This window comes from Oxyura jamaicensis, chromosome 17, assembly GCF_011077185.1.
Source record: "Oxyura jamaicensis isolate SHBP4307 breed ruddy duck chromosome 17, BPBGC_Ojam_1.0, whole genome shotgun sequence".
Lineage (NCBI taxonomy): Eukaryota > Metazoa > Chordata > Aves > Anseriformes > Anatidae > Oxyura > Oxyura jamaicensis.
In genome coordinates, this window is record NC_048909.1 from 730,992 (window position 1) to 755,181 (window position 24,190).

Sequence of the window (24,190 nt, forward strand, 5' to 3'; positions counted from 1 at the left end):
AACAGGACTTATAAAAATGCTATTTGATGTTTTTCTTTTGCTAAGCAAGGTCAGGCTGCTTTACACTGTCAAAGCAAACTATTTCTCTTTGAGAAAACAAACAAACAAACTTTTTTTTTTTTTTTTAAAGCTAAAAATAAGAAAAAATAACAGTATTGTATTTTGTTCCTGAAAACACTCTCAAGGATATCAGCAAATGGTGATACCTAAACTACAGGGTAAACATACCAAATCCTGGTTTTAGCGAATTTCTGCCAGTGTCAGTCACTCAAACTCAAATACGTAAGTAATAACACACACACATAAGATTCAAGAACCTCCTCAAGCTGAGAACCCTTTGCTTAGAGTAATCATGTGGGAGTAGAGATTTTCCAATCCCTTCTCACTGCAGGCAGACTGGAGATAGCACAGCAGGTCTATGACCAACTACTAAAATCCCTTATTTTCTTGCCAAGGACAAGGAAAAAAAAAAAAAAAGAATATATCTATCCTCTTAAATTCTGCAAATTAAACTCTATTAACCTATTACTTTCAAAGGTCAAAAAAGGGTTAGAGGAAGGACTTGCTAGTATTCTGTATTCAGTCATTAGAAAAAACTAGGTTGAACACAGTTTACTCTTGTACATAAGAAGACCATGCTAAGCTGTACCATTCACAGTGTGCAGCTGCTGTGATGAAATGGAATTCACATTGAAATGCATCCAAAAAAGGGCACAGACCTTAACAGAGAACTAGAGAGCTGGGAAGGTAAATTTATTTGAAAGACATGACCCACCTCTTTGTAATCACCCCTGTGATAAAGATGACTGACATGTCCAAGCAAATAGTTCCGGTCTGCTGTATGGAGCTGGTAAATGCTAATCAGAGGGTCAAGAAGATTAGCTGGGCACTGCGCTAGTATTCTGAGTACACGGGTCTGCAGCTTCTTCAGCTTCATGCCAGACTATTAAGAAAAAAAAAAAAAAATCAAACACAGATTCAGTAAAGATGGCTACAATTCAATGGCAGTTGAAAATTCAGCTTGTTTAAACAGTGGAAGAAGCCAATTTCTTGGGAAGGGATTCTCCAATTTCCCCATGGAGTCTGCAAGCAGAAATCAGAACAATATGATACACATTTTTTTCACAGCATCCAATTTAAAAACATTAAATGTTTGCAGGATAATTCTGGAAAAGGCATATGGCCTTGTGCAAAAGTAAAATACGAAACTGGAAACATGCCCTCTTTTACTAACACAGCTATTTAGAAATTCTCCCCTCTAGTTCCCAGAAGAAATTCTTTGAATCCAGCAACTCCCCTGAAGGGACATCTCACCTATCAAGTCTAAGAATTCAGCTTTCATTCCCAGGCTTGCTCCTGGGTGCAGGAACAACAGGAAAAGCAATCTATTGCTTTTATAATTCATTGCTTTTATAATTCATTGTAGGAGGAAAAGCAATTTATTGCTTTTATAATTCATTGTAGCAAGATGCACAGACACAAGAATTAATCATTGTGTTCTTATATGACCATTCTCTTATGACACAGGAATTTCAGTGCCAGTAGCACTTCACTGCACTTTGCAGATACTGTAATGGTAATGCTCTTTGAGAATCTAAACACAGCTCAAAGTCTAAAAAGAACCACTTGGAAGAATGGGAAATGAAAGAACACATATAAAAGTATGTAAAGTAAAATTGTTAAAGTAAAACTGTAAGCAGTTCAGAGGTAAAACCATATAAAAAAGGGAAGTCTTGGAAGGTCAGAATACACGAAGGCATAAGGAATGGCAAACATTAGGATGTAAAATCTGATGACCCAAAATTACAGAGCCAATCATTCAGCTGCTGAAAAGTCGTACTGTTACCATTTTCTGCATTCCCAATGATAAAAGCTCCCCACCAGATGGTAAGAGTTAAGTAACTGGCTTCTATTTGCAGAACTGGAAGAATATGCAGAGCAGATTACTGCAATTGGGTTTATCCTGACAGCAGTGATGTGAGTTCCAGTGGGAAAGCCTCCAGCGCAGCAAAGGCTGAAAGACCCATGCTTGATCAAAGTGGTTTGATCTGGAAAGATGGAAATCCCAGCTTGGAAGGGGAAACAGAGGTCTCACATCATAGTTCCTAATGTTGTTTCATTTTCAGGCCAGCATCACTAGATTGCAACATCTCAGTAAGAGTTTCACACCTTGTCACACTGCCTTTCTGTGAGGCTACAGAGAAGACACTAGACTACAGAATGAAGTGAAATTGGGAACACTTGAGGGACATCAAAAGCAACTGCCCTCTCCTTTCCCCAGGCTCTCTTGCTCTCTCATTTTCTAACCTGTTGAACAGCAGGATGCTCTTTCATCCAAAGCTGCAACTCACTGGTGATGTAATACCCAAGGGAATGCCCCTTCCCCTTCCAATCGCCGCTGCTCTCCAGTATGTCCAGGAGTCCTGCCAATGGGTCCTCCAGTCCTGCAAAGCCCCGCCTGATTTCTTCCTTGAGCTGCTGAGATACAAAACCACATTGTCATGTACAAAAAGATTAGTGAATCCTCCCTTCCCCCGGCTGTACACAAAGCTTTATTTTTTTAAATTTAATCTATTCAGAGAGGTAACTGTTGCTATTCAGCCACCATCCGCGCCTCCAGTGACTTTTCATGTCATTACAGATTCCTTCATGGCTCAGTGCACCTCAAACCCAATGGGAAAAGCAGCAATTGTCCACACTAATTATCCCATAAAGACAGAGAAGTTGTTCCATGGAGCAGACAAAACGGATTTGGGGGAGGGGCAGAAGTGAGCTGGAGAAAGGGGTGTTATTAAGAAAATAGTGATACTGAAGGTAGATAACTGAGCTCAAAAACCTACTCATCTTCTAAGAGACCTGCATGTAATAACTCAGACAAGCTCCTCCTCCTGTACCACAAATTTTCACATTTGACCTTATACCCACTTCAGCCACAATGGCTCCTCAATATTTGCGAGTATTGAAATAGTTTGGATTTTATATACAGGAATTAAAAGAAAAAAAGACCCAAGTCCACACCCTGTCATATTGCAATACTATAAATGTAAATCTATTCTTTGCTCCAAACCTATCTGAGCAAGGTATTTGGTGTAGGCTGCCTGCTGCCTCCACACGGCATGCACTGCACACCTCAGAAAAACTAAAGGCCATAGGAAGGGGCTTGGAACTTGGGAAAGCACCATGCCATAAATCTTAGGAATCCCAGGGTGATGTGTTTAGAAATGTGCAGGAATTGTACACTCACTTTGTGAATGTTAATAGGCTACTTACTACCCATCTGGTAGAAGTGATAAATTAGCAGTACTGAGCAATATCTTTATGATGTTTACATTAGAAGCAGTTTCCAAGGTGCTCGGAGGGTTGGCAGGGTGAAAAAGTGGCATCCTTCAGTACCCACACAGAACCTTTCACTGCATGGTACACGTACTGGCATGGAGCAAGGCAAAAGCAGAGACAGAAAACAAGAAATCACTAAGAGCAGCTGCTCTCTTTCTTTTCTGGCTAAAAAGCAAAATCTAAAAGATGCTCATTCCTGCCTGCAGCCAGCACTTGTAATTTACTGTATATGATGGCTTCAGTCATGGCGTCCAGTGGAAACAACATAAAGTTTGAAGAATGGCATGAAAAAACAAAAGAAAGTCTACAGAAAATTTGCCAATGACTTTGTTCTTTTTTTATTCATCAACAATATTTACTGGAAGACAGTTATTTTCCATAGTGTCTTTCATGTTGGGAAAAACCACAAAACCTATCGTTTATGACAGAAACGGTTTCCTTCTCACTCGATTATCAAATGCAGTAAGAAAAAGCTGATGACTAACAAAGATGTGACTTTAGATAACAGTTTTCTCCCTGTAAGTATGTTTCACTGTGGTAAGAATTTGCAATGTTAAACACAGGGCTCCAACTTCACTGCAAGATTCTGCAGAAGGAGAAGGCAAGATCTTATCCAACCACAAATATCCAACACAACAGCCAAAGGAAAACAAAGCAACTGGCCAACTAAATTGCACTGTTTATAAATGGCCTCTCTTTTTTTATTTTTTTCCCCAAAGCCCCACTTCAGCACATTTAGACTGAACAAGAGCTTTCACCACAGCACTCAGCTCCTCCTTCAGCTGGAACCAGAGCCTGGGCTTTGGCAGGATGGTTGCCAGCAGACACCACGTCCTGCAAAAGCCCAAGTCTGCTTTCACATGCAGAGCATCTCCAAACACACAACTGGCAAGAGTATTGACAACACATCTAGGCTTAATCCTGAATTCCTATCTGCTCCACTTTTAAACAGGGGCAAAGCCTTCTCCAAACTTCCTAGCAATCTGAAGACTTCAATTACGGTATGTGTTGTTTGAGGGGAAATGACCAACCAATGAAAAAAATGAAAATAAAAACGCGTGAGACACCTAAATCAGAGAGGAAAGAGTGCTGTACTGCCTGGCTCCTCTCTCTGCCAGCGAAGGATTCCTCTTAAACATGTAATTGTCATTTTCATTTCAATTGATTCCCATGGCAGGGAATGCTCCTTGGGGGATTTCTACAGCCCGACAGATCATGGGAATAAGAAAATTTTGCTGATGCTCTAACTACACACTCCTTCATTCTGTTTTGATCCCTTATTTCACAGCTCAGGGCAGTGTGCTGATGCATCTGTTATCACAAAACTATCATTTTTATGTAGGAAATGATTACTTCCTATAACCATGTTCCAGGATTGAGGTCACATCAGGGACAGGTACCCTCTTTCTGATGATGTACACTGATTTGACACTGACAGGTATCATCTAATGGAGATGACTGATTCACACCAGTTAATAGACAGTATTGACTTACACTCCCACACAGCAAAAGGCAAACCAGCTCCCTGCCATTTAAATGTCAATGAAGCAGGCCATTTAAATGTCAATGAAGCAGGCTGTGCTCTATTTAAGTCAACTTCCCTCATTTATTTTAACTGGAATGTCAGATACTGGTGTGGTTAGGACAAGAGCAGCACCAGGCACTGAGTTATGCACAGAGGGCAGGGCAGCAGGTACTCCTGAAAAAAGTGCATTGCTGTGGGTGCACATGCCTGAAGATCAGGGCATCTTAGTGCTAGCGTGACAGGTACATGTCAGAAACCACTGGGGACATTCGCCCTAGGCTCCCCACCTTAGAACCAGCTGTTGCTGTGCCTCCGCCCGGTCTCACCGTACTGCTTCCTCATCTCTCTGAGATGACTTTCTTCCTGCTTTAGAAACACATCCCAGGCTCAGAGCTGCAGTGCTGTCCATGCCTGCTGGCAGGCAGCACAGGCTGAAAGACAGGCACTAAGAGGACAGGGCCTGCCCTGCTGTGAAGCCTCAGCACGCATGCTCTGCAAAACCATGCACCTTACTGGGGTGATCAGTCCAGAAGCGAGCAAACTCAATGAGCGGAGCTGCCAGCATGACTCATGGGGATCCTCAACCTTTTCCACCCTCAGCAGAAAAGCTGTGGTGCTCTCTGCCCAGGGACACATCAATGGGATGCTTTGTCTTTTTCAGAGTATTTTTCTTCACAATCCACACACATCCCAGGGTACACAGCACAGGGATGTTGATTATGATTATTTCCTACTGTTGTTCTGCAAGATTAACTGCCCTCAAGGCCTAACAAATCTTATTTTTTTTTCCTCCAACTCTAACAAAACTTGATAGAAAGCTCAAAGCTTCCAAGTTGCTGAGCTCAAGTTTATGTCAGTGACGGACCATTTGGAAAGGCACCTCTCACACTGGGTTTCCAGTCGTTTAATTATTCAGGCTGGGTACCACAGACTATCAGTAATGGGAAGTCTTAGTGTGCCAGACAAGGACAATGACTAAACACTTCAGATACCTAGGATGGAGCATGTACACCAACATAGCCACGGCAGCCGTTTCACACAGGACACATTCCACAGCTACGTGGTGAGCTGTTGGCTTTGGGGTCTTTTAGAAATGAACATTTCATCTATGAGCATGCCTGAACAGCACAGAGTTAAACATGGGAAACTCACCACCAGGCGGATACATCTAGTGTTTTTGTTAGTTTGCAAGCACCCAAATTTAGATGAAGTCTATTTTACTCCCTCTGAGAAATCTACACGTAGAGCCCATAGGGTGCTGTATAAAAATATATCCCTAATTTTAGAGATGCAATGTAACTTACATTCACCACTCTAAAAGGCAAAACCAAGCTAAACCAAAAAGGGGTAAAAAAAATTCTGAGCACAAAGGTTTTGATATCATTCCACTTGGCAAAATGCACTTTTTCTATTGATTTCAACCCTTATTTTTTCAGCTACTAGGCATATTCTTCCCTTTCCCCCAAGACACTCAATTTAATGGATAAAAACATGTTTAACAGAAAACAAAAGCAACTTTGATTATTTTTTTTTTTCCGCCTGTAACAGCCCTGTAAACTTCAGCTCTTTTATAGGAGTCCCTTCACTGCTTCACATCACACAGAGCTACCTTTTCACTTCTTGCTGCAAATGCACAGGCTCTTTCCCTGTGTGCTGGAACTGAAAGCAATCATGAAGAATTGCAGGTCTGACCTAAGCATTCTGCGTCTGGACATGCTCTGCATGGAGTTATTAACCGCAGAGAGGAGGGGAAGCTCAGCTACACAGCCTTACCTTCTTCATCTCTTTCTTTGTCCAGAGAAGCTGGAGGGTTTTCAGCAGTAGGAGTGGGTCCTGGCCTGGAGGAGGGGAAAGAAAGAGAGAGAGGGAGAGAGAGAAAAGGGGGAGAAAAACAAAACAAAACAGATTTATTGGCTCTGTACAGGCAGCCTAGACACACTGGTGCATTGTTGACTGAATAGAAATCAGCTACTCTGTGCCACTGTGTTTGAAACCACCAACCTTCCAACTGTCAGTCAGGATTAAAGTGCTAAAACCCCTCACTCTGAGATCCTAACAAAATAACAGACACCATCCATGCATGGCTTTAACTAAACACCCACACCGGCTCAAATACTGAAAAGCTGTATCAGTGCATTTACAACTAAATCATGCTGCTGCTATGCATCAAATACAGCCACAGTGGTGTCCCTGCCAGCTCTCTCTTTTTAATATTCAAACAAAACAGTCCCAGAAGAGTAAGTGTCTTTCACAGCCTGTAAAGGAATTATCAATGCGCAAAAACTTTTAACAAAATGGCTCTAATGTGCAAATCTCATTGCACCCTGTGGATGGTAGAGGCAATGGGTGACTTTTTTTGGGAGCTAAGCCCTGCTTGGCCAGCCCTGGCGAGCAGGAGCCGAACTCGCCCATGTCAGCCTGGGAGCAGGCCGTGCTCTGACAGCAGGCAGCTCTGAGGTGGTGCTTGAGGAAGGAGGAAAGGTGAAATGTTGCTGGGATTAGTGTCAAGCATAAAAAATAAAGGGTGATCAAATGTTTCAGAAGAAGGTTGATTGGAATTATTCTCTTTTTCTTTTTACCTAGGTATTTGAAAACTGGCATTTGGTTGTTATTTTGTACCTACTATTATTCATCATACCAATATTATTCATCATATCATTATTTCTGAATTAAATGCTTAGGAATATTTGATTTTAAAAGCAGTAACATTTTTAATACCTGGTTCTATTTAATTCATGGTCATTTACTTAAAAACTTTGACTCACAATATTCTGAATGGAAATCTTCTGCTGGTATCAACAGTTTAAACACGAAGACTGAATTTGAAAATCTACACGTTGTCAGAAAACACTCCTCACACTTATAGTGCACCTCTTCTTATGTTTTCACAAAGCCAAAAGAAAAATGTTCAGCTGAAAAGGAAACATCCTTTAAATCACTTTCTGCCTTCTACAGTTCCTAAATAACTTGTTTCAAAACACTAGGTTTCTCATTTAGTATCCCATCTCACTTCATATTTCAGGTCACAAAAAGCTACTTCAACTGTGAAAAGCTCTACCTCATCCAACTCAACTCTGAAGCACAGTATTTATAAAATATTTTAAGTAGCAAGCTGATTATTGGTTGAGCAAGAAGAATGATAGCATTTCCATTATCCACTAACCTCTGGGAAACACCAGCCAAATTGAAAACGCCACATTTACAATTCATAAGATACTATTTTCTCTCATCTCTTGCTGCTCTGAAATCTTGAACTCTCTGAACGCTGGCTGCTGCCTCTTCTTTGGAAAAAGGAAAGTCTCTTTTTACAAGAAAACAGAAAAAAAAATCCAGATCCCTTTTCCCCACAAAATTAGCAACTAACAGTGAAATTCAGCCCATGTGTGCGTGTGTGCATATATACGCTCTCAGCTTGGCCCAACTCCCAAAGAAATTTATACACACAAGGAAGAAAAAAAAAAAAAGAGAATGCAGCCCTGTGTGTAACCAAATACACTGTAAATCTGAACTCCAATTAATGCAGCGAACAAGCTGGAATGATACAGGAAATGAGAGCAGTTAGGAAAGCAGTGTTTCACTTCAGATACAGCCAATAATTCAACTGGTTAAAACGCTTTCTAAACCTCAATCAACAAAACAAGCCCTGCTCTTACGTGATTTTTTCCTACCTTACCTCCCTGTTGCTGAAATCCAACCTCGCCCTTATTTCAATACACACTCGCAGGAAAACCATCCCTCCTGTCACTTTTAAACACCGCAGTATCTTGCCAACATGCTACTGTGCAGGCACAGGTGAGTGGGAAACAGCGTTGCCCATCCCTCCCGGGCCCTGGGAGTAGCAGTACCCCCAGCAGGGTGACTTCCCCGTGGTGCTGGGCCAGCCAGGGCCGGGGAACGGAGCCCCTTGCGCCTGCAGCCGCTCCTCCGGCTGCTCAGCCGCATGCGAAGGGCTTGCTCCTGCACTGCTCTGTGCATAATGGGGAGGCATCTCCAAGGTGATTCTCTGGAGCGGGGATTAAACAAGGAGAGTAAGTACTGAACCAGTACCTCAGCATGCTGACGTCCAAACGGTTTGGTTTCTTCCCTTACCAGGCAAAACCTTGGAAGTACCTGGGGATGAAACATGGTCAGAGGCTCTACGTAACAAACAACTGGCAAGCAGACACTGCTAGAGCCAAACAAACGAGAGCACAAAGTACCACTCGTCTTCTGCCAGCCCCACCAGAGGGGAAAGCTGCTACAGTTCACACTGCACCTTGAGCTGTTGTACCTCGCAACCTCAAACTAGGAAATAAGATGTAGATGGGAAGGTCTGCATCATTTTGGCTGCTGAAAGAAATTAAGAAAAAATCCTCTTTTCATGCTCCAGCAGGACCTCTCTGGGGACTGGATTCCCCTCAGCTCTCCAGGCACCCAGAAAGTGAGAACAATTGTCTTTGGCAGTAACAGTACTGTTAAGCTCCCATCAGAATACCAGACAAGATCCTGCTCACCCACATCTGAGAAAGGACTGGAGAAACAGCAGGAAACTAATGCCAGGATATCCAAGGATGAAGGACAAGGGCCTTATGAGGAGTTTCATAAGCTTTCCAGAGCAAATGGGGAGAGCAGACGATTGCTCAATGCAAAAGGGAATGAGGAAGAAATAGAAGGGAAGAAAGAACAAAGCAAAGCATCTGACAACCAAATGGTCATAACTGAACCACAAATGCATCTGGGCTCAAATCAGGGGACAAGAACAGGAAAATATCGGACCAACCTCCAGCCACAGCAATAGGAGTAAGAAACAGCAATTACTAAGATAAAGTTTGATAGACATATTAAAATGATTACAGAACAGTGTTTGCAAAAGCAAGGATAGGTCCAGGAGGCCAGAAAAATAGCTTTACATTCTACATATCAAGAACATTAAGAATCTTCCTTTTTGGAGAAAAGTTAAATCCTACAGAGACTCCTACATAATGAAGAGATATCCAACTATTGGCAAATGGGTCATTCAATGAGAAAAACAAAGAAAAGAAGGACGGTGCCGTATCAAACAGCATGGTGAGCAGGAGGACATCATCTCTCTCTCCTGCCAGCCACGAGCTGCCAAGCATGGCCAGATCTACCCAGCTCGCAAACTAGAGAAGCTGAGACATGTCCCAGACAGTGAACCCCATTCAGTTCCGAGATCAAGTTTGAAGACGAAGCCCATAGTCTGACATTGATCTTTTGCTGTTCCAAAGAAAGGGAGTTGTGAACCATTAAACATCTAGTAGAGCTTCACCAAAACAAGATTACAGCACTTTGGTGGAGGTTGCAGAGACACATCTACACATCATCAAGGTACAAATGACCTAGATTTTTTCATATGATAGTTTCTCCAAATATGTTCCTGCTTTTTATTTATTTATTAGTTTTAAAGATACTAACATATTTCCTTTTAATATTTTTCATTACAAAAATAAATTTCATCTGCCCTGAACCTGGTACCAAAATTGAAGGAGATGGTAAATCAGATCTTTTCCAGTTCTCAATATCTGTGGTTACATTTCAAAACCATATAAACCACAAGGCTTATATTTTTGAGTTAGAAAAGTGTCTTTGAGGAAAGCCATAAACTGCTTTCTGTTCATTCTCTCTTTTTCCTTTGTGCATAGATCACACAAAACCTGCTGTGATCACAACAAAAATTGTGCCTGCAGGCTGGTGAGGTAAAGCAGTGGTTTTGCTATTGCATCCTTGCAAAATTCTGCTGTATTATTCACTGATTCTGCTGAAATGCCCTGGCAAGACAAATCCACTTTCTGACCGAGGCTACTTGTGTGTCTCACACAGGGAAAGTGAGACATCAAACCCCAGAGGAAGAATTTAACAGTGAAAAATCTCTCAACACTTTTGCGTTGTGTCAAAAGCCATTGAATGCTCCATGGCCTGAGACCTGGAAGAATTACAGTCAATGAATTAAGAGACACAAATTGCAAAAAGTAAATGAAAAAAAATAAAAAAAAGGAAAAAAAAATAAAAAAAGGAAAAGGGGATTATGTGATTTAAAGTCAGGATCATATTAGGTACTCAATTAGAGCTGAAATTCCTGGATAGGAAGGACAAGAAAGGTCAAGACCAACATGCAAATGCTTAAACCTTCTTTAGGCAGACAGCTTACACCTTTACCTTGAAAATTATCAGGATTTTAATAAATGTTTAATGAAATATGCAACAAAATATGCAAAATGTACAATACCCCACTAAACAATCAGTTAATTTTTAGTACTATCCATTGATTTGTGAGCCCCCACAATAAATCCCTGAAATCCATCTTCTGTGAGAACTCCCATCAATCTGCAAAAACATCTGAGGTCTTTTTCTGAAAGGAAAACAACAGTTCCAGACACTTCCATGTCAACAGAAATGCACCTACTCTGTTTCCATTTCAGAATAAAGATCTATAGATGTACAGGCAATCTACAAACCAGCAGAGGGAGAGGGGTGAGCAGAGCGAAATTCAGCAACCCCCTGTTTCAGCAGTGTCACAGGTTATTTAAATGTCATGATTGCAACAGAAATCCAACAAATAGTATACTACGTGGATTAAGAATTAATCAAAATCTACTTTGCCTCATTTTTTTTCAGAAAAGTGTCTGTGGTTCATATCAAATGTGTGCTGGATTTGTAGAAGAGAAGGCTGATTAGGGAACAGAAACATCACTTTGATGATGCAAAAAATGAACAGAAACATTCTCTTCAGACAAACATTCGATCTCTCAGAACAAGTCGACTTAACTGGAAAGAAACAAAATTTCTCAACAGAAAATTCTAGATTTTTACACCTTCTAAGTGTTTTTATTGTGCCCGCTTTTAACGAGTGCACACAACATAAACATTCCAATCTTGTTTAAATAGGAAGCACGTTCCGAAGGGCACGTTCCCCGCCCAGCTTCAGCAACTTTCTGCTTTTTCCTGCTCCTTTTGGAGTAATCGCCATGTTTCAGCCCGGGTGCATCCAGCTCAGAGGTGACCTGTCAGCCAGGCTAATGCAGCAATCAACCTTCCTCAGTTTCAGAGGCAGGACCAGAGAAGGGGAGTCAGCACACCAGAAGCTGCAGAAGCCAGAGGCAGACTTAGCATCCTGACACGGAGCTGACCAGACCTTGGTGGATGCAACATCCTGAGCAGAGGGCTGGCAGCGATCCATGCCCTCCGCACTGATCCATTCTGCATTTCTTACTGAGAACACGTGTTGTACATGACTTTTAATGGCAGAGCCACAATTTGCCCTTATTTTTCCAGAGTGACAAGGACTGCAGTTCCTTGTTCATCCACAATGAAATGCACCCTCTGCTTACTTTGCATCCATGTGGATACAAGAGCACAGCTGGGCCAGCCACCTTCTTCTGCAAATCCAAAGTCTTTTTTTCACTGTTCTCATTCAGTTCTGTTTCTGAATATCAATGTCACAAAGGGTTTTGCTCAACAGACACAACACTGTACCAAGTAAGTTATAGGTGTGGGTGGGGAGAAGTAATAAAACCACAGTTTTCCCCAGTATGAACTCTTCCCATAAAGAATGAAAAATCAAACAATTCAGCTAGCAGCCAGAAAGGCAGAGTTCCAAACAGCTGAGAAACCCTGCTAGCAAGGCTGGTGCCAAAGCAAGGGCAGTGCCTACCATGCAACTGCCGTGTTTGCCCTCTCTTCCTGCAGCAGCTCCGTGCCCCAAAACTGACAATGCTCCCGTGAGGTCAGGGACCACCATATGCTATGGCCGTGGGGCTCGCACTCGTCTTGGGCACGCAAATATCTGTGGATGCTGCTGAAGCACTTGGGAGCCAGCACCCATGGTACTTCCCCCAGAGTTAGAGTTCAACCAACACATGGAAAGGGATTGGAATGAGAGCGTGGATCTGTTGAAGGCAACATACTCCGGGCACCCCACACACAGCTAAAAGCCTCTCTGGGGAGTCAGTTTGGGAAATTTTCTGCAGAGCCTGGAAGGAAGCCTGCTGCTCTAAGCATTTTTAGTACTATCCTGTAGTACTCCGGTTTAGAACTCAGGTGTAAACTCAGGTTTACAGCAGCAAATACCAGCATGAGGAGGACTTCCTAAAGTTCTTCTCTTCCTCTCACTGTCTTGGCTGTACCTCACTGTCCCTAGCTGACATACGAGCCTCTGTCATGGAGGCAGCAGGGAAAACGCCCCATCAGCTGCCTAGCAAATGTTCACACCATCTCCTGTTCAGATCTGCAAATTCGCTTTAATTGACGATGAACTTCCAATGCATCCTTCTCCTCCCCTGCACGTTACTTTGAAATATAAATTAGAATTATCCTGGGGACAGGGAGGTTTTACACTCACAAGAGTGCCCATTCCTATTTCAGATGCACCTGCACCAAAGGGGTCGTAGGCTCTTTTACACTTTCTCAAGGCAGAGTCTCTGTCTTAGCAAAAATGGTTATTTCCAGGAATGATAGCAGTTCACTTTCAAGCACACTATGACTAAGGGGTAACGACTCAATGATTCATCCAAATCCCCACCAGCTGCAGTCAGTAGATTCCCACTAAGAATAAAAGCTCCCCAGAGCTATTTGCTTACAGGGAAAGGTCGACTGTACCAGTGTCTGCAGACAGGCAGAGGAATGCTGCCCTAAGAGCCCAACCAATTTAAATGTTAATTATATCCCACCACTGAAATCTCCAGTGCAAAATTTACAAGAGGATCAAATGTCACAAAACTATTTCATTTCAGAAGCAATAAATTGCTTCGCTTTAGCACAGTTTCTAGAGCTCCAAAACACACTCAGCATGCCCAGCCACCATTCCTTAAATGCGTCTCCCACAAAAGACAAATATGCTTTTTAAAGGTGTAACTATGTTGGTTTAGCTGAATTCAAACAATAAGGCAACAAAGCAACAACACGGAGAGGTCCGTCTGAATAAGGTATGTCTGGCTCTCTCCAGCCTTTGGCTCAGTTTCCAATTTTAGCTACAGCTTTCTCATCCACAGAGCTTTGAACTTCACTGCACAGAAGGCTTCAGATCCCAAAAGGGAAGCAACCACACGCAGCTACTGCAGTCTTGAAAGCTCCATACACCACACACGTCCCTTATAATTTTAACATTAAAGATTTAGCCCTCTGGAAGGTCTGTGAGGCTAGGTTCACCAAAGGAAAAGAACTCATTGCATGTCCCTCCAGTTCTTCATTCATACATTTGGCTTTACCTTCTGTAGCCCATGGAAGTATCCGAATCAGACAGGAGGAAAAAAAAAAGGAGATTAAAAAAAAAAAAAAAAAAAGAACAAAACCAAGCAAGCTCCTCACTTGCAGTCTCCTGATTACGAACATCAGCTCATTTTCAGTAGCCAGAATTTGCATTTAACAAGAATGGTTCATTACTCCTGAGCTTGTTGACCAGATGTGACTGTTTATGATGCTCTTCTTCCAGCCCTGGCAGCCTCTTACGTGACAGTCTGCTTACCAGAGGAGAGCAGCTCTGTGGGCACAGCACACAGGCCCTGGCTGGACGGCCCCTGCGGAGTCACTACAGCAGATAAAGTGCCCCTGGCTGGAATCATTACCAAAGCATTGCCTTCACCAAACACACCACCATGACGTTGTGCTCCACGCAACAACTGGAACTGCAAAATCAGTTTATGCTTTGGTTCATAGGCCAGACTGATAAGTTAGGTTCCCCCAGAAGTTTTCTCTTCATATCAAAAGCACAGGGGAAAGTTTCCATATAATTAAAATGAGATATTTGTTTCACTAAACAGAAAACATCTTGCATCACTTTGTGGGGGGTTCAGCATCTGGGAGCTTATCTTCTGGAGGTTCTTCTGCAACTTTCAGACAGACCTTGCATGTAGAAGCAGCAGCTTAGGCCACCAATTCCAAAAATTGTAGCCTCTGGTTTTGGTCTCTTGCGTTAATGGTAACATGCAATACTGTATCACAGTCTTAGCTCTACTTGTATTTTCTCTAGTATCTTTGCAAACCCTTATCGCAAATCAACTAAGCATTCAAAGCCAATTTCATGCTTCTCATTTGATTCTTCCAGAGGAAAGCTGGGATTCCTCAGATGCCATTAGCTGAGTCCACCCCTTCTCGGGATCACGGTGTTTAGCTACACCTTGGTCCTTACTGTTGGCTACGTCATCATGGACAAGTCAAGATTTAGATATCAAATAGAAATGTGGCTGAAGAATGAGTTCCACAGGCAGATCACCCTCAAAGAGAGAAGCTGCTACTCTGAAGAGAAGTGGGAATGAAGAATAGTGGGTAAAGTATATTAAATGCAATACAACTTTTTCTAGAAGAAAAATCCATTCTTTCTCAATGGCAGTAAAAGTCATTCTTTCACTAAAGGCAAAAAGAGATCACTTACATTCTGAGAAATTTGAGTTATGAAAACATAATAGGAAACCTCATAATTTTGCTAATACACGCTCTATTTTTCAGTGAGTCAGAAGTTAACATTCTTCTAATGCAACCTCCCAACTGAAAACAATCCCTACACTCCAAGCAAAAGAATAATAAAGCACACATATGCTTCTTATAAAGCAGTCCTTACAAATAACCATGGTTTTTGTTTTCATAATGGCTAAAATTCATCATCCCCCCCAAAAAAACGCAGATCAAACAAAATGCACTCTCGTTAAAATAAAAGGCTTGCTTGTACGAGCAGAACAGCCAGTAACACTTTCCTCTTATTTTACGAGCACTTTCTGTCAGCGAGGAGAAGGGGAAGTTGCTTAGCAGCCGTCCCAGTCCAGACCTGCTGCTCACCAACCCACCCACAGCAGCCTAAAAGGGCACTCGCATTCCCTCCCACACTTAGTGCACACAGACACCTGAACAACAACAAAATCTAGGCATTGTCCATGGCATGTGAGCAAAGGATGCTCTTCAGATCTGGAGCCAACTGAAACAAATAAAAATGAAATCTAACCAAGAAGTCACCAAGCTTTGGGCACATCCTTAGCCCATCTTGCTGGCTGAGATGACCCATGCAGGGAGCACAAACACCCCTTCCTCTGGTACAGTGGCCAAGGAGAGCATCTGACATCATCAGCCTGCTCACGCACTTGGGTCATCACTTCAGACATCCAGAAATCATTATCAGATACTTTCAATATGCCCTTGTTTTACATGGAAGAGTGCACCTATTTTAACAGAAGCGGCAATTCTAAAAATAACACTAACAGCTTGCTTTTTAGGCAGGTAATGAAATTCAAATTAATAAAAGCCTAAAAATATAGCAATTGTTAACCTTTTGCAAGTCATTGGCAGCACTTTTAATGGTTTCCTCATCTGTTGCATGGGGTATGACCTCAACGTTAAGCACAAAGATGACAAAACAGTCCTTGGCATAGGAGGACTCCGAGCTGCTGACTGATGGAAGTCAGGCACACGCACAGAGGAGGACAGCAGGGTACTCACTCCCTCATCCCCTTCTGATTTTTTCCAACCTCTCCCTGTACATATTCACTACCAGTTATGGTCAAAGGCTACTGAAGCTGCTGAGCTTGACGCACCCTTGCCCATGGCTTGTGTTCTTCTGTTCAAATTTATTAAAGTAAAAAATACATTTTCATCATAAAATATTTTTTTCTCCCAAAACTGCAGCCCAAGATATTTTTCCTCATTTTAGCCAACAGCACTATACATTTTTTTCAGTGATAAAGAGAAAAGGGTTTTGTTCCCTTAAAATGTGTCACTACTGTGGAGGGAGTGTAAGGAGCGTGTCATCGTGCTCCCAGAAGTGCTGATAACTCACTGCTGTGGAATCAGCCACTGACCACATCTCAAAACCAAGTGCTGGCTGCTCTCTTATCACAGATCATCAAGCCTCAGAAGAGATCTGCTATAACCAGGATATCAGTCAACACCCCTACACTTTAATGGAAATGGAAAAATGGGAGTTTAAAAACAACATTTAAAACATTCTGGAAAGCCAGCAATTTCTTCTTTTAAGCTTATAAATCCTGCAAAGATGAAGAAAACTAATACTATCCAGGATAAGCGTGTGTGTGGGGGGGTGTTATTACATGTCCTCATTTTTTGGCTACTCAGTGACTGTCAAAACAGCAGCCTCAGCAGGTCTAGCAGATTGAACTACGATTTGGAAAAGGAGCATCAGATGAAAAGTATAGCTAAAAAGATAGCTTATTTATTTATTTATTTATTTTTAAATTCTTCAGACATCTCTGGAAATCCCCAAGTTCTAAACCTAAAAAAACTAAAAGTCTTTGACTGTCTCTCCTAAATAGGTTTCCACACACACACACACACACACACACACACACACACACACAAAAAAAAGCACCAAACACAACAGTTAATGCTAAAAAGCCCTAATATATGTTTCGAAGCCATCCAGCTTCCTTTTTTAAAACACTAACCTCCCTTCTTCCAAGGAAGAGGAATAGGCAGCAATTATTGGTTGCAAAGGTTAACACTAATGAGGGCACTCCTAATTGTTTTTAATTATAATTGACAGACACTCTTTTTCTGGTACAGGAGAGTGAATGAACACCTGAAGCCTACAGTTCACCTTTTCCTTCTGCCCTTAGAGAACTGAACAGTGAATTACACACAGACTCATGGGTCCACGTAAGACAAGTGAGCAACTTAAAAAGCCATGTTTTCAAAAATAATAAAACACTGACCTCAAATATATCAGCTCATCTTTGAGATTACACAAGAAGATGCTGTCATAATGAACTCTATGGTTGCAAGTAGTTTAGGTAAAGACAAATGAGTCTGGCAGAGGAGACACTTCCCATGGACACGGGATGATGAATCAATGTACCACAGACTGCCTGCTCCCAGACTTTTGTATCCAGGCTTTTCCTGGGAAAACCAGCACAACTCAATGACTCACTGATAAACTGGTTGCAATTTTCAGTGAAAATCAATGATATGCAACTGGTAAAGATGATTCAGGTATTTAATATCCATCAAACAATTTGTTTTCAACCTTGGCTGGAAAACAAAACAAAACAAAACAAAAACAAACAAACAAACAAAAACACAGAAACCTCTAGGTTATACCTGAAAAAGCCAACTTGAGCCTGAAGAGTACTTCAGCTTTTACGCCAGCATTTCAGAAGCATGTTAAAATAACCCTTCCACTAAAACAGAAACTCACTTTTTTGTTGTTGTTTTGTTAAGAGCTGAGACCATTTAGATCACTGAAGATAAGCAATCCGTTTCAAGGAAGCTTTGCTCTAAAAGTATTCCAACAAGAATTAAACTGTTTTTAAAAATAGAAGGTAAAATAGACACTTTTGCTTGCTGAGAGCTGATGTTAGTGAAGTATTTAGACTGTGTGCTTAAGACTGTGTTAAAATGCATAGCTAGAAACACCTGGTACACTTCCAGTACCCCAACACAAAGGTTCATTCCTTCAGCTGAAAAAGTCAATGTATTTTAACACATCCCAATCAAGTGGCATCAATGTATTTCAGCCAAAGCTTTAAACCTAAACATCTATCAAGGAAAAGCTCTGGGGGTTAAATTCTCAAGCAACACAGCTGATACAAACATTTCCATACACGTCAATTAAGGAAGCATTTCATTGAGCTGGGACCACATACTAACTTTTAAATCCATGTTTTAATTCATGCTTAATTTGTGCTTAAGTAAAGAATTTCACCTAAATTCGGGTTATTTAGCTTCCTATGAAGTTGTACTATTAAATGCTTTAACAAAATACCAAGAAGACACTCCACATCTTGTTTCACATAGGAGTGGGGATGGAAACTCTTTTTGTTCTATGTTGTACAGTTGTGAGGAGTTCAGCTTATTAAGTGAAGCAAAAAAAGGTGCAACCAAGCTTTCTCACATGGGCATAAGGCTGCAGCTCACCTGGGATGGGGAAAACATGCTGGAAACTCCTACAGAATGCTGCTGAAAAATACTGACAAGTTCTGCTTATAAGGGGCAGATACTGCCAAGCTACACATAAGGAAAGCAGGACAGCACATCATGAATAGAGATTTCTTTGTCACATTCTTAATATGCAGTTTCATAGAATCATAAAAGTTGGAAAAGCCCTCCAAGATCATCTGGTCCAAGCACATCACTACCACCAATGTCATCCACTAAGCCATGTCCCTAAGCTCCACGTCCAACCTTTCCTTGAACAACCCCAGGGACAGTGACTCCACCACCTCCCTGGGCAGCCCGTTCCAATGCCTGACTGCTTTTTCTGAGAAGAAGTGTCTCCTAATCTCCCACCTGAACCTCCCCTGGTACAACTTGAGGCCATTCCCTCTAGTCCTATCACTAGTTAGCTGTGAGAAGAGGCCAGCCGCCAGCTCCCCACACCTTCCTTTCAGGTAGTTGTAGAGAGCTATAAGATCTCCCCTGAGCCTCCTCTTCTCCAGACCAAACATGCCCAGTTCCCTCAGCCGCTCCTCACAGGACTTGTGTCCAGGCCCTTCACCAGCTTTGTAGCCCTTCTCTGAACATGCTCCAGGGCCTCAATGTCCTTCTTGTAGTGAGGGGCCCAAAGCTGAACAAAGCACTCGAGGTGTGTGAGCAGAATAGGGGACAACCACCTCCCTGACCCTGCTGGCTACAGGATGCTGTTGTGGCCTTCTTGGCCACCTGGGCACTTTGCTGGCTCATGTTTAGGCAGGCGAGCATCGACCAACACCCCCAATCATTTTCCTCTGCACAGCTTTCCAGCCACTCCGTCCCAAGCCTGTAGCGCTGCATGGGGTTGTTGTGGCCAAAGTGCAGGACCCGGCACTTAGCCATGTTCAACCTCATCCCACTGGCCTCTGCCCATTGACCTGTCCTGTTCAGGTCCCTCTGCAGGGAGTCCCTACCCTCCGGCAGATCGATACTTCCCCAACTTGGTGTCATCTGCAAACTTACTGAGGTTGCACTCAATTCACTTGTCCAAATCATCAATACAGATATTAAAGAGGATGGGCCCCAACACCGACCCCTGGGGAACACCACTGGTGGCCACTCAGTTTGGAATATTACTTTTTATAACACTGTTTCTGTAGATCCTAATACACTGTCAAGTTATCTACAGGTAGGCAAGAGGGAAAAAGCCAAGATGACAGCACCATCACCTTCTCCTTCTGGAGGCTGGTTATCTCCTCAGTATGCACAGTTTAGCAGAAACTAAAGCTGTCAGCTTAGCTAAAACACGTGGTGGATATTGGAGACAAGATTAGCACCTTAGAATTAAAACTGAAACCTACTTTAGCAGCAAAGGAAAAAAAAATGCAGCTTTTATCGTCTAATGGTAGACAAAGGCAGAATCAAAGGAGGTCTGACAATCAAAACAAGGCTATGAAATTTAAGAACACATTACATTTTGCCATTTATTACTTTCGACTTTGAGTTTCACAGCTCTCCGCTATCTGCATGACAGTTCCCCTTCATCTGCTCTAACTAACACACACCTTACAATCTGTAGGAACCTTTCCTGTTAGTTAGAAAACAAAAGAAAACTTAAACGTGCAGCAGGTAATAGTGTAGGAGATTATGATATTTCTAGCCTTCCTCTGCTGGGAGAAAAAAGCTACAGAAAACTGAAACAAACGGCTCTCCAGATTTTATCTGACAATTTCTGAAAATGCAGATGTGTGAGAATTGTGTACTGCGCCCCTTCCCTCACTGACTTCCACATCTCCAGCCCGCACGCTGGGAGTGCAGCTGGGGGACACCCACCCTGCCAGCCCCTTCTACGCCTCGCCTCAGGCGCTGCCACTCGCGGCCTGCACCACACGGTGCCCAGAAGGCGCTGCCGCCTTCCCGAACCTGCTTTCCTCTCAGACCCGACAGCTGCCGTCCCTCTGAGGCACCTCCAGGCCGCACCTCCAGACCGCAGCCCTCCTCTGCCCCCCGGGCTGTGTTTCCCCAGGTGAAGGCTCAGGCGGTGCCACCAGCTCCGCCAGGCGGTGGGCAGCAGCCGCCTAGGACAGATGTGGGCGACTGTGATCCACACTCTTGTGGGACGGTGTGTCGAACCAAAGTGGTTCGCTTTACATGATAATTTGAGAAAGTAGCTTTCTTCTAATCATGAGAGATTAGACTAGAATGGGGAGAGACTCATTATTAGTTAGTGTAGTGATAGGACAAGGAGCAATGGCTTTAAACTAAAAGAGGACAGGTTTAGATGCAATATGAGGACAAAATTCTTCACAGTGAGGGTGGTGAAGCCCTGTTCCAGGCTGCCCAGAGGAACTGTGGCTGCCCCATCCCTGGCAGTGCCCAAGGCCAGGCTGGATGGGGCTGGGGGCAGCCTGGGCTGGTGGGAGGGGTCCCTGCCCATGGCAGGGGTTGGAACTGGATGGGCTTTAGGGTCTGTTCCAACCCAAACTCTTCTGTGATTCTACGATTCTAAAAATATTTATTGTAAAGAAATATTACATACAATGTAATTAAATTTAAATTGGAGAAAACCCATCTGCCTAGGCTGAAACATACTCTCCATATGCAGAGTGCAGTAACTGTTTTGCTTATTTTGAATAAAATAATGGTGAAATTACTTCTTCTAACTAATTACATCTCACAGTGTTAGGTTAAAATTACATCTCCATCACTGACACTATTGCCAGAGAAAGCAAGCCCCTTCAGAAAACATGTTTCTCAAATGCATCTTTGTTCCCTTTGCTGCTTTCAAAAATCCCACCCCGAGGTGCCAGCAACACTACCAGCTCCTCTGCAAGGTTCTCCAGATGCAGAATGTGTTCCCTACATGCACAAAGCTCTCCAGGTCACCTTTAAGTAACTGCAAAATAGCCAAGTGCCTTTCAAAAATCTGGCTGGCTCAAATGCTTTTCTAGAAGAAGTTACACTCAGGCAAAAGCTTGGCCAGTACTTTAGACTTGCCTAGTACCACTGCCTGGAGCTTGCAGTGTGTTTAACAATCGGCACAAGACAGAACAAAAGACATCACACTTACTTAAGATAAAAGCAGTGATGGGTATTGATTTGCAAAATTTATAGATGCACCCTCTTAGATAAAAAATAAAACTAAATCATTGAGAGGTCCTGCTATACAGGACTTGCAAAGTTACAGCTCTTGGGAGGTTAAGTAGAAGAGAAGGGATACCTAACAGCTACCACCAGCATGTTTGAAGAGATTTGCTGGTTTCTATGGTAAATGGGGAGGGTAACGTGACTGCCTGGTTACAATTATGACTGACGCACATCTCAAACAATCGTTCTCTTCCTGTTCGTATGACATAAGAAAAACAGGATGCTGAGAGGTGTTTATCTGAATGAACAAGATAAGCACACACACTGACATTTCTAAAAGTATAAGATTTAACTAGCAAGATGTTATAGATTTTCTATGGAAAAAAAAATCCAAATGCTGAACTGCTGAATGTGATTAAATTATGCATGGAAAGATCCTTTCCCTCCTAACCCGCAGGAAACAGTGGAGGAGCTGTTATATGAGCCATGCATACCAATGGAAAGTCTTTTTAGTGTGAGATACTGAGTTACACTGCTGAATCAGAACTGAAGAACAGCTTAGTCTGCAATGTCCTGCAGCCTCCAAAAATCTGTATTCATTTCAAGGACTGCTGATGGCTAGAGGTACAGTGAATCAGGGTGCTGCAATGGCACTACTGCTACACAGGGAAGCCAGAAAGGATTATAAAGCAGTTTGTGGCACTGGTCACCATTTCACAGGCATTTCTCAGGCCCAAGTAACGCTGCAGTTTAAAGCATTAAACCAGCTTGTGTCCAAAAAGCACAACATTGTCCCACTGAAGGTTCTAGAGCAGGGGAAAGGAGCTGGTCTTCACACTCATGTTCTTGTCACCTGCATGCATAACCAATACACTTGGCTAGAAACCTCCAGCTCCACAGCAAGTTAATAAAAATGAAACAAGGAACTGTTTCAGCAATACGACAGGGTGACCCAGAGTCAGCTCACACTTGCTTTAATACATCCAACACATACAACTCCTGTTCAACTGGGAAAAGAGAAAAACTCCCAGTGGGCAGGCAGAGAGGATAAGGTATACCTTGAGATAGGTATGTTACAAAAAAACTACAAGCACAGCTTGGAAAGTTAATTGCCAGATGCTGTTTTGCTTTGTTAGTGTGAAGAATGGGGTGTTCAACAAGGAAGGCAGAGGAGGTAAGTGAGAGGGTGGAAGTGGGACATCCCTCTGTGTTTTAGGAGACGTTTGGCATATGTCAACCACTCAGAGAATAAAGGTTTACGTGGAATCAAACAAAAAATGAAGGAGAAGGATAGCATATTCCAGCCTGACTTCCATACGGTTCATTCCTACTGTGGACTGGAGTTAAAGTCTCTTCAGTCTTCAGCCTCAGAGCAAAATTTATACTGCCAAATGTTTTGGTCTGGGGTATCCAAGAATCGGCTGTTAACTCTGAAACAGTTCAACAATCCTTCACATATTTATTTCTTCATAGCTTTGCCTATTTCAAATGTATATTCAATTTAAAATAAAATATCTATTAAGAGCTTTTGCATGTCATCATGTCCCATGGAAGAACCAGACCATAGGCTGCACTACTCCAATCATTCACAAGTACAATTGTGTCATTATACACTGTTAGACACAGGGACTGCCACTGAAGACCTGGTATTGACAATAATTTGCCTTATAATAGCTAGTCCACCACAGAACTATGTGAGCATATGGTCAGAATAATGATGATGTAGTAGAGTGTAAAAAATCCTAAACTGAAAAATGACTACAATCACATACTGAAATGAAGGATAATAAATACATGGACTCAGTAATAGTGAGCAGTGAGGAGGTGGACTGGGACAGCTCTCCGAGGAGAGCATGATGCGGTTGCTAGGGATTAAAACATCAAAGTGCCCATGCACAGTCACAACAACTCGATCCCATAAAGGGATCTTACAGTGTGAGGGATGTGACTGATTGTAATACTTACCTTCAATAATTCTTTGTGCTCTCTAGAGCATATTCCATCCAGGAGATGAAACAATTCATGAGCCATAATGGCTTGCAGCTGGTCCAGAAGCAAAGACACTGGTTTTGGACTCCTGAGAGCACTAAAGCAGATGCATTGGGAAGTCTGTACTGGCTTCCTTGGCAATGCAGAAACATCCCCAAGCTCTATACAATGCTACCTGAACAACCTACCACACTCTGCATGAGTTTGTGAGCTGCAGTTACCTAAAATATTTTCTAAGTTGCACTCTTCCACCTTTTTTGTTTGTTTGTTTGTTTAAATAAGACATTTTAATTAAAGGTGTTTGAAACCTCCCTATCAGGTTTGCACACAGGCCAGTGCTCATCTCCCAAATGTAATCCTTTTACAGTCTTTAATTTGACCACTTGAACACTGTCTTGTGATGCTACC

General features: G+C 42.4%; 1 protein-coding gene across 14 annotated transcripts in view; it reads right to left on the minus strand.

Annotated features, from left to right (window-relative positions):
* EXD3 (exonuclease 3'-5' domain containing 3) overlaps nt 1–24,190 on the minus strand; it is a 297,653-nt gene that overhangs the window by 196,248 nt on the left and 77,215 nt on the right. For 10 of the 14 annotated variants that reach the window (XR_004755034.1, XM_035341979.1, XM_035341974.1 and 7 more), the window contains exons 4-6: nt 6,635–6,699; nt 2,308–2,478; nt 776–943 (exon numbers count right to left, since the gene is read on the minus strand). Coding sequence is in view for 13 of the 14 variants with exons in the window: in XM_035341979.1 (XP_035197870.1) it covers nt 776–943; nt 2,308–2,478; nt 6,635–6,699 (404 nt within the window). In the remaining variant the exon portion in view is untranslated. The remainder of the gene's footprint in view (nt 1–775; nt 944–2,307; nt 2,479–6,634; nt 6,700–24,190) is intronic. The other 4 variants (XM_035341980.1, XM_035341981.1, XM_035341978.1 and 1 more) reach the window with 3 other exon arrangements.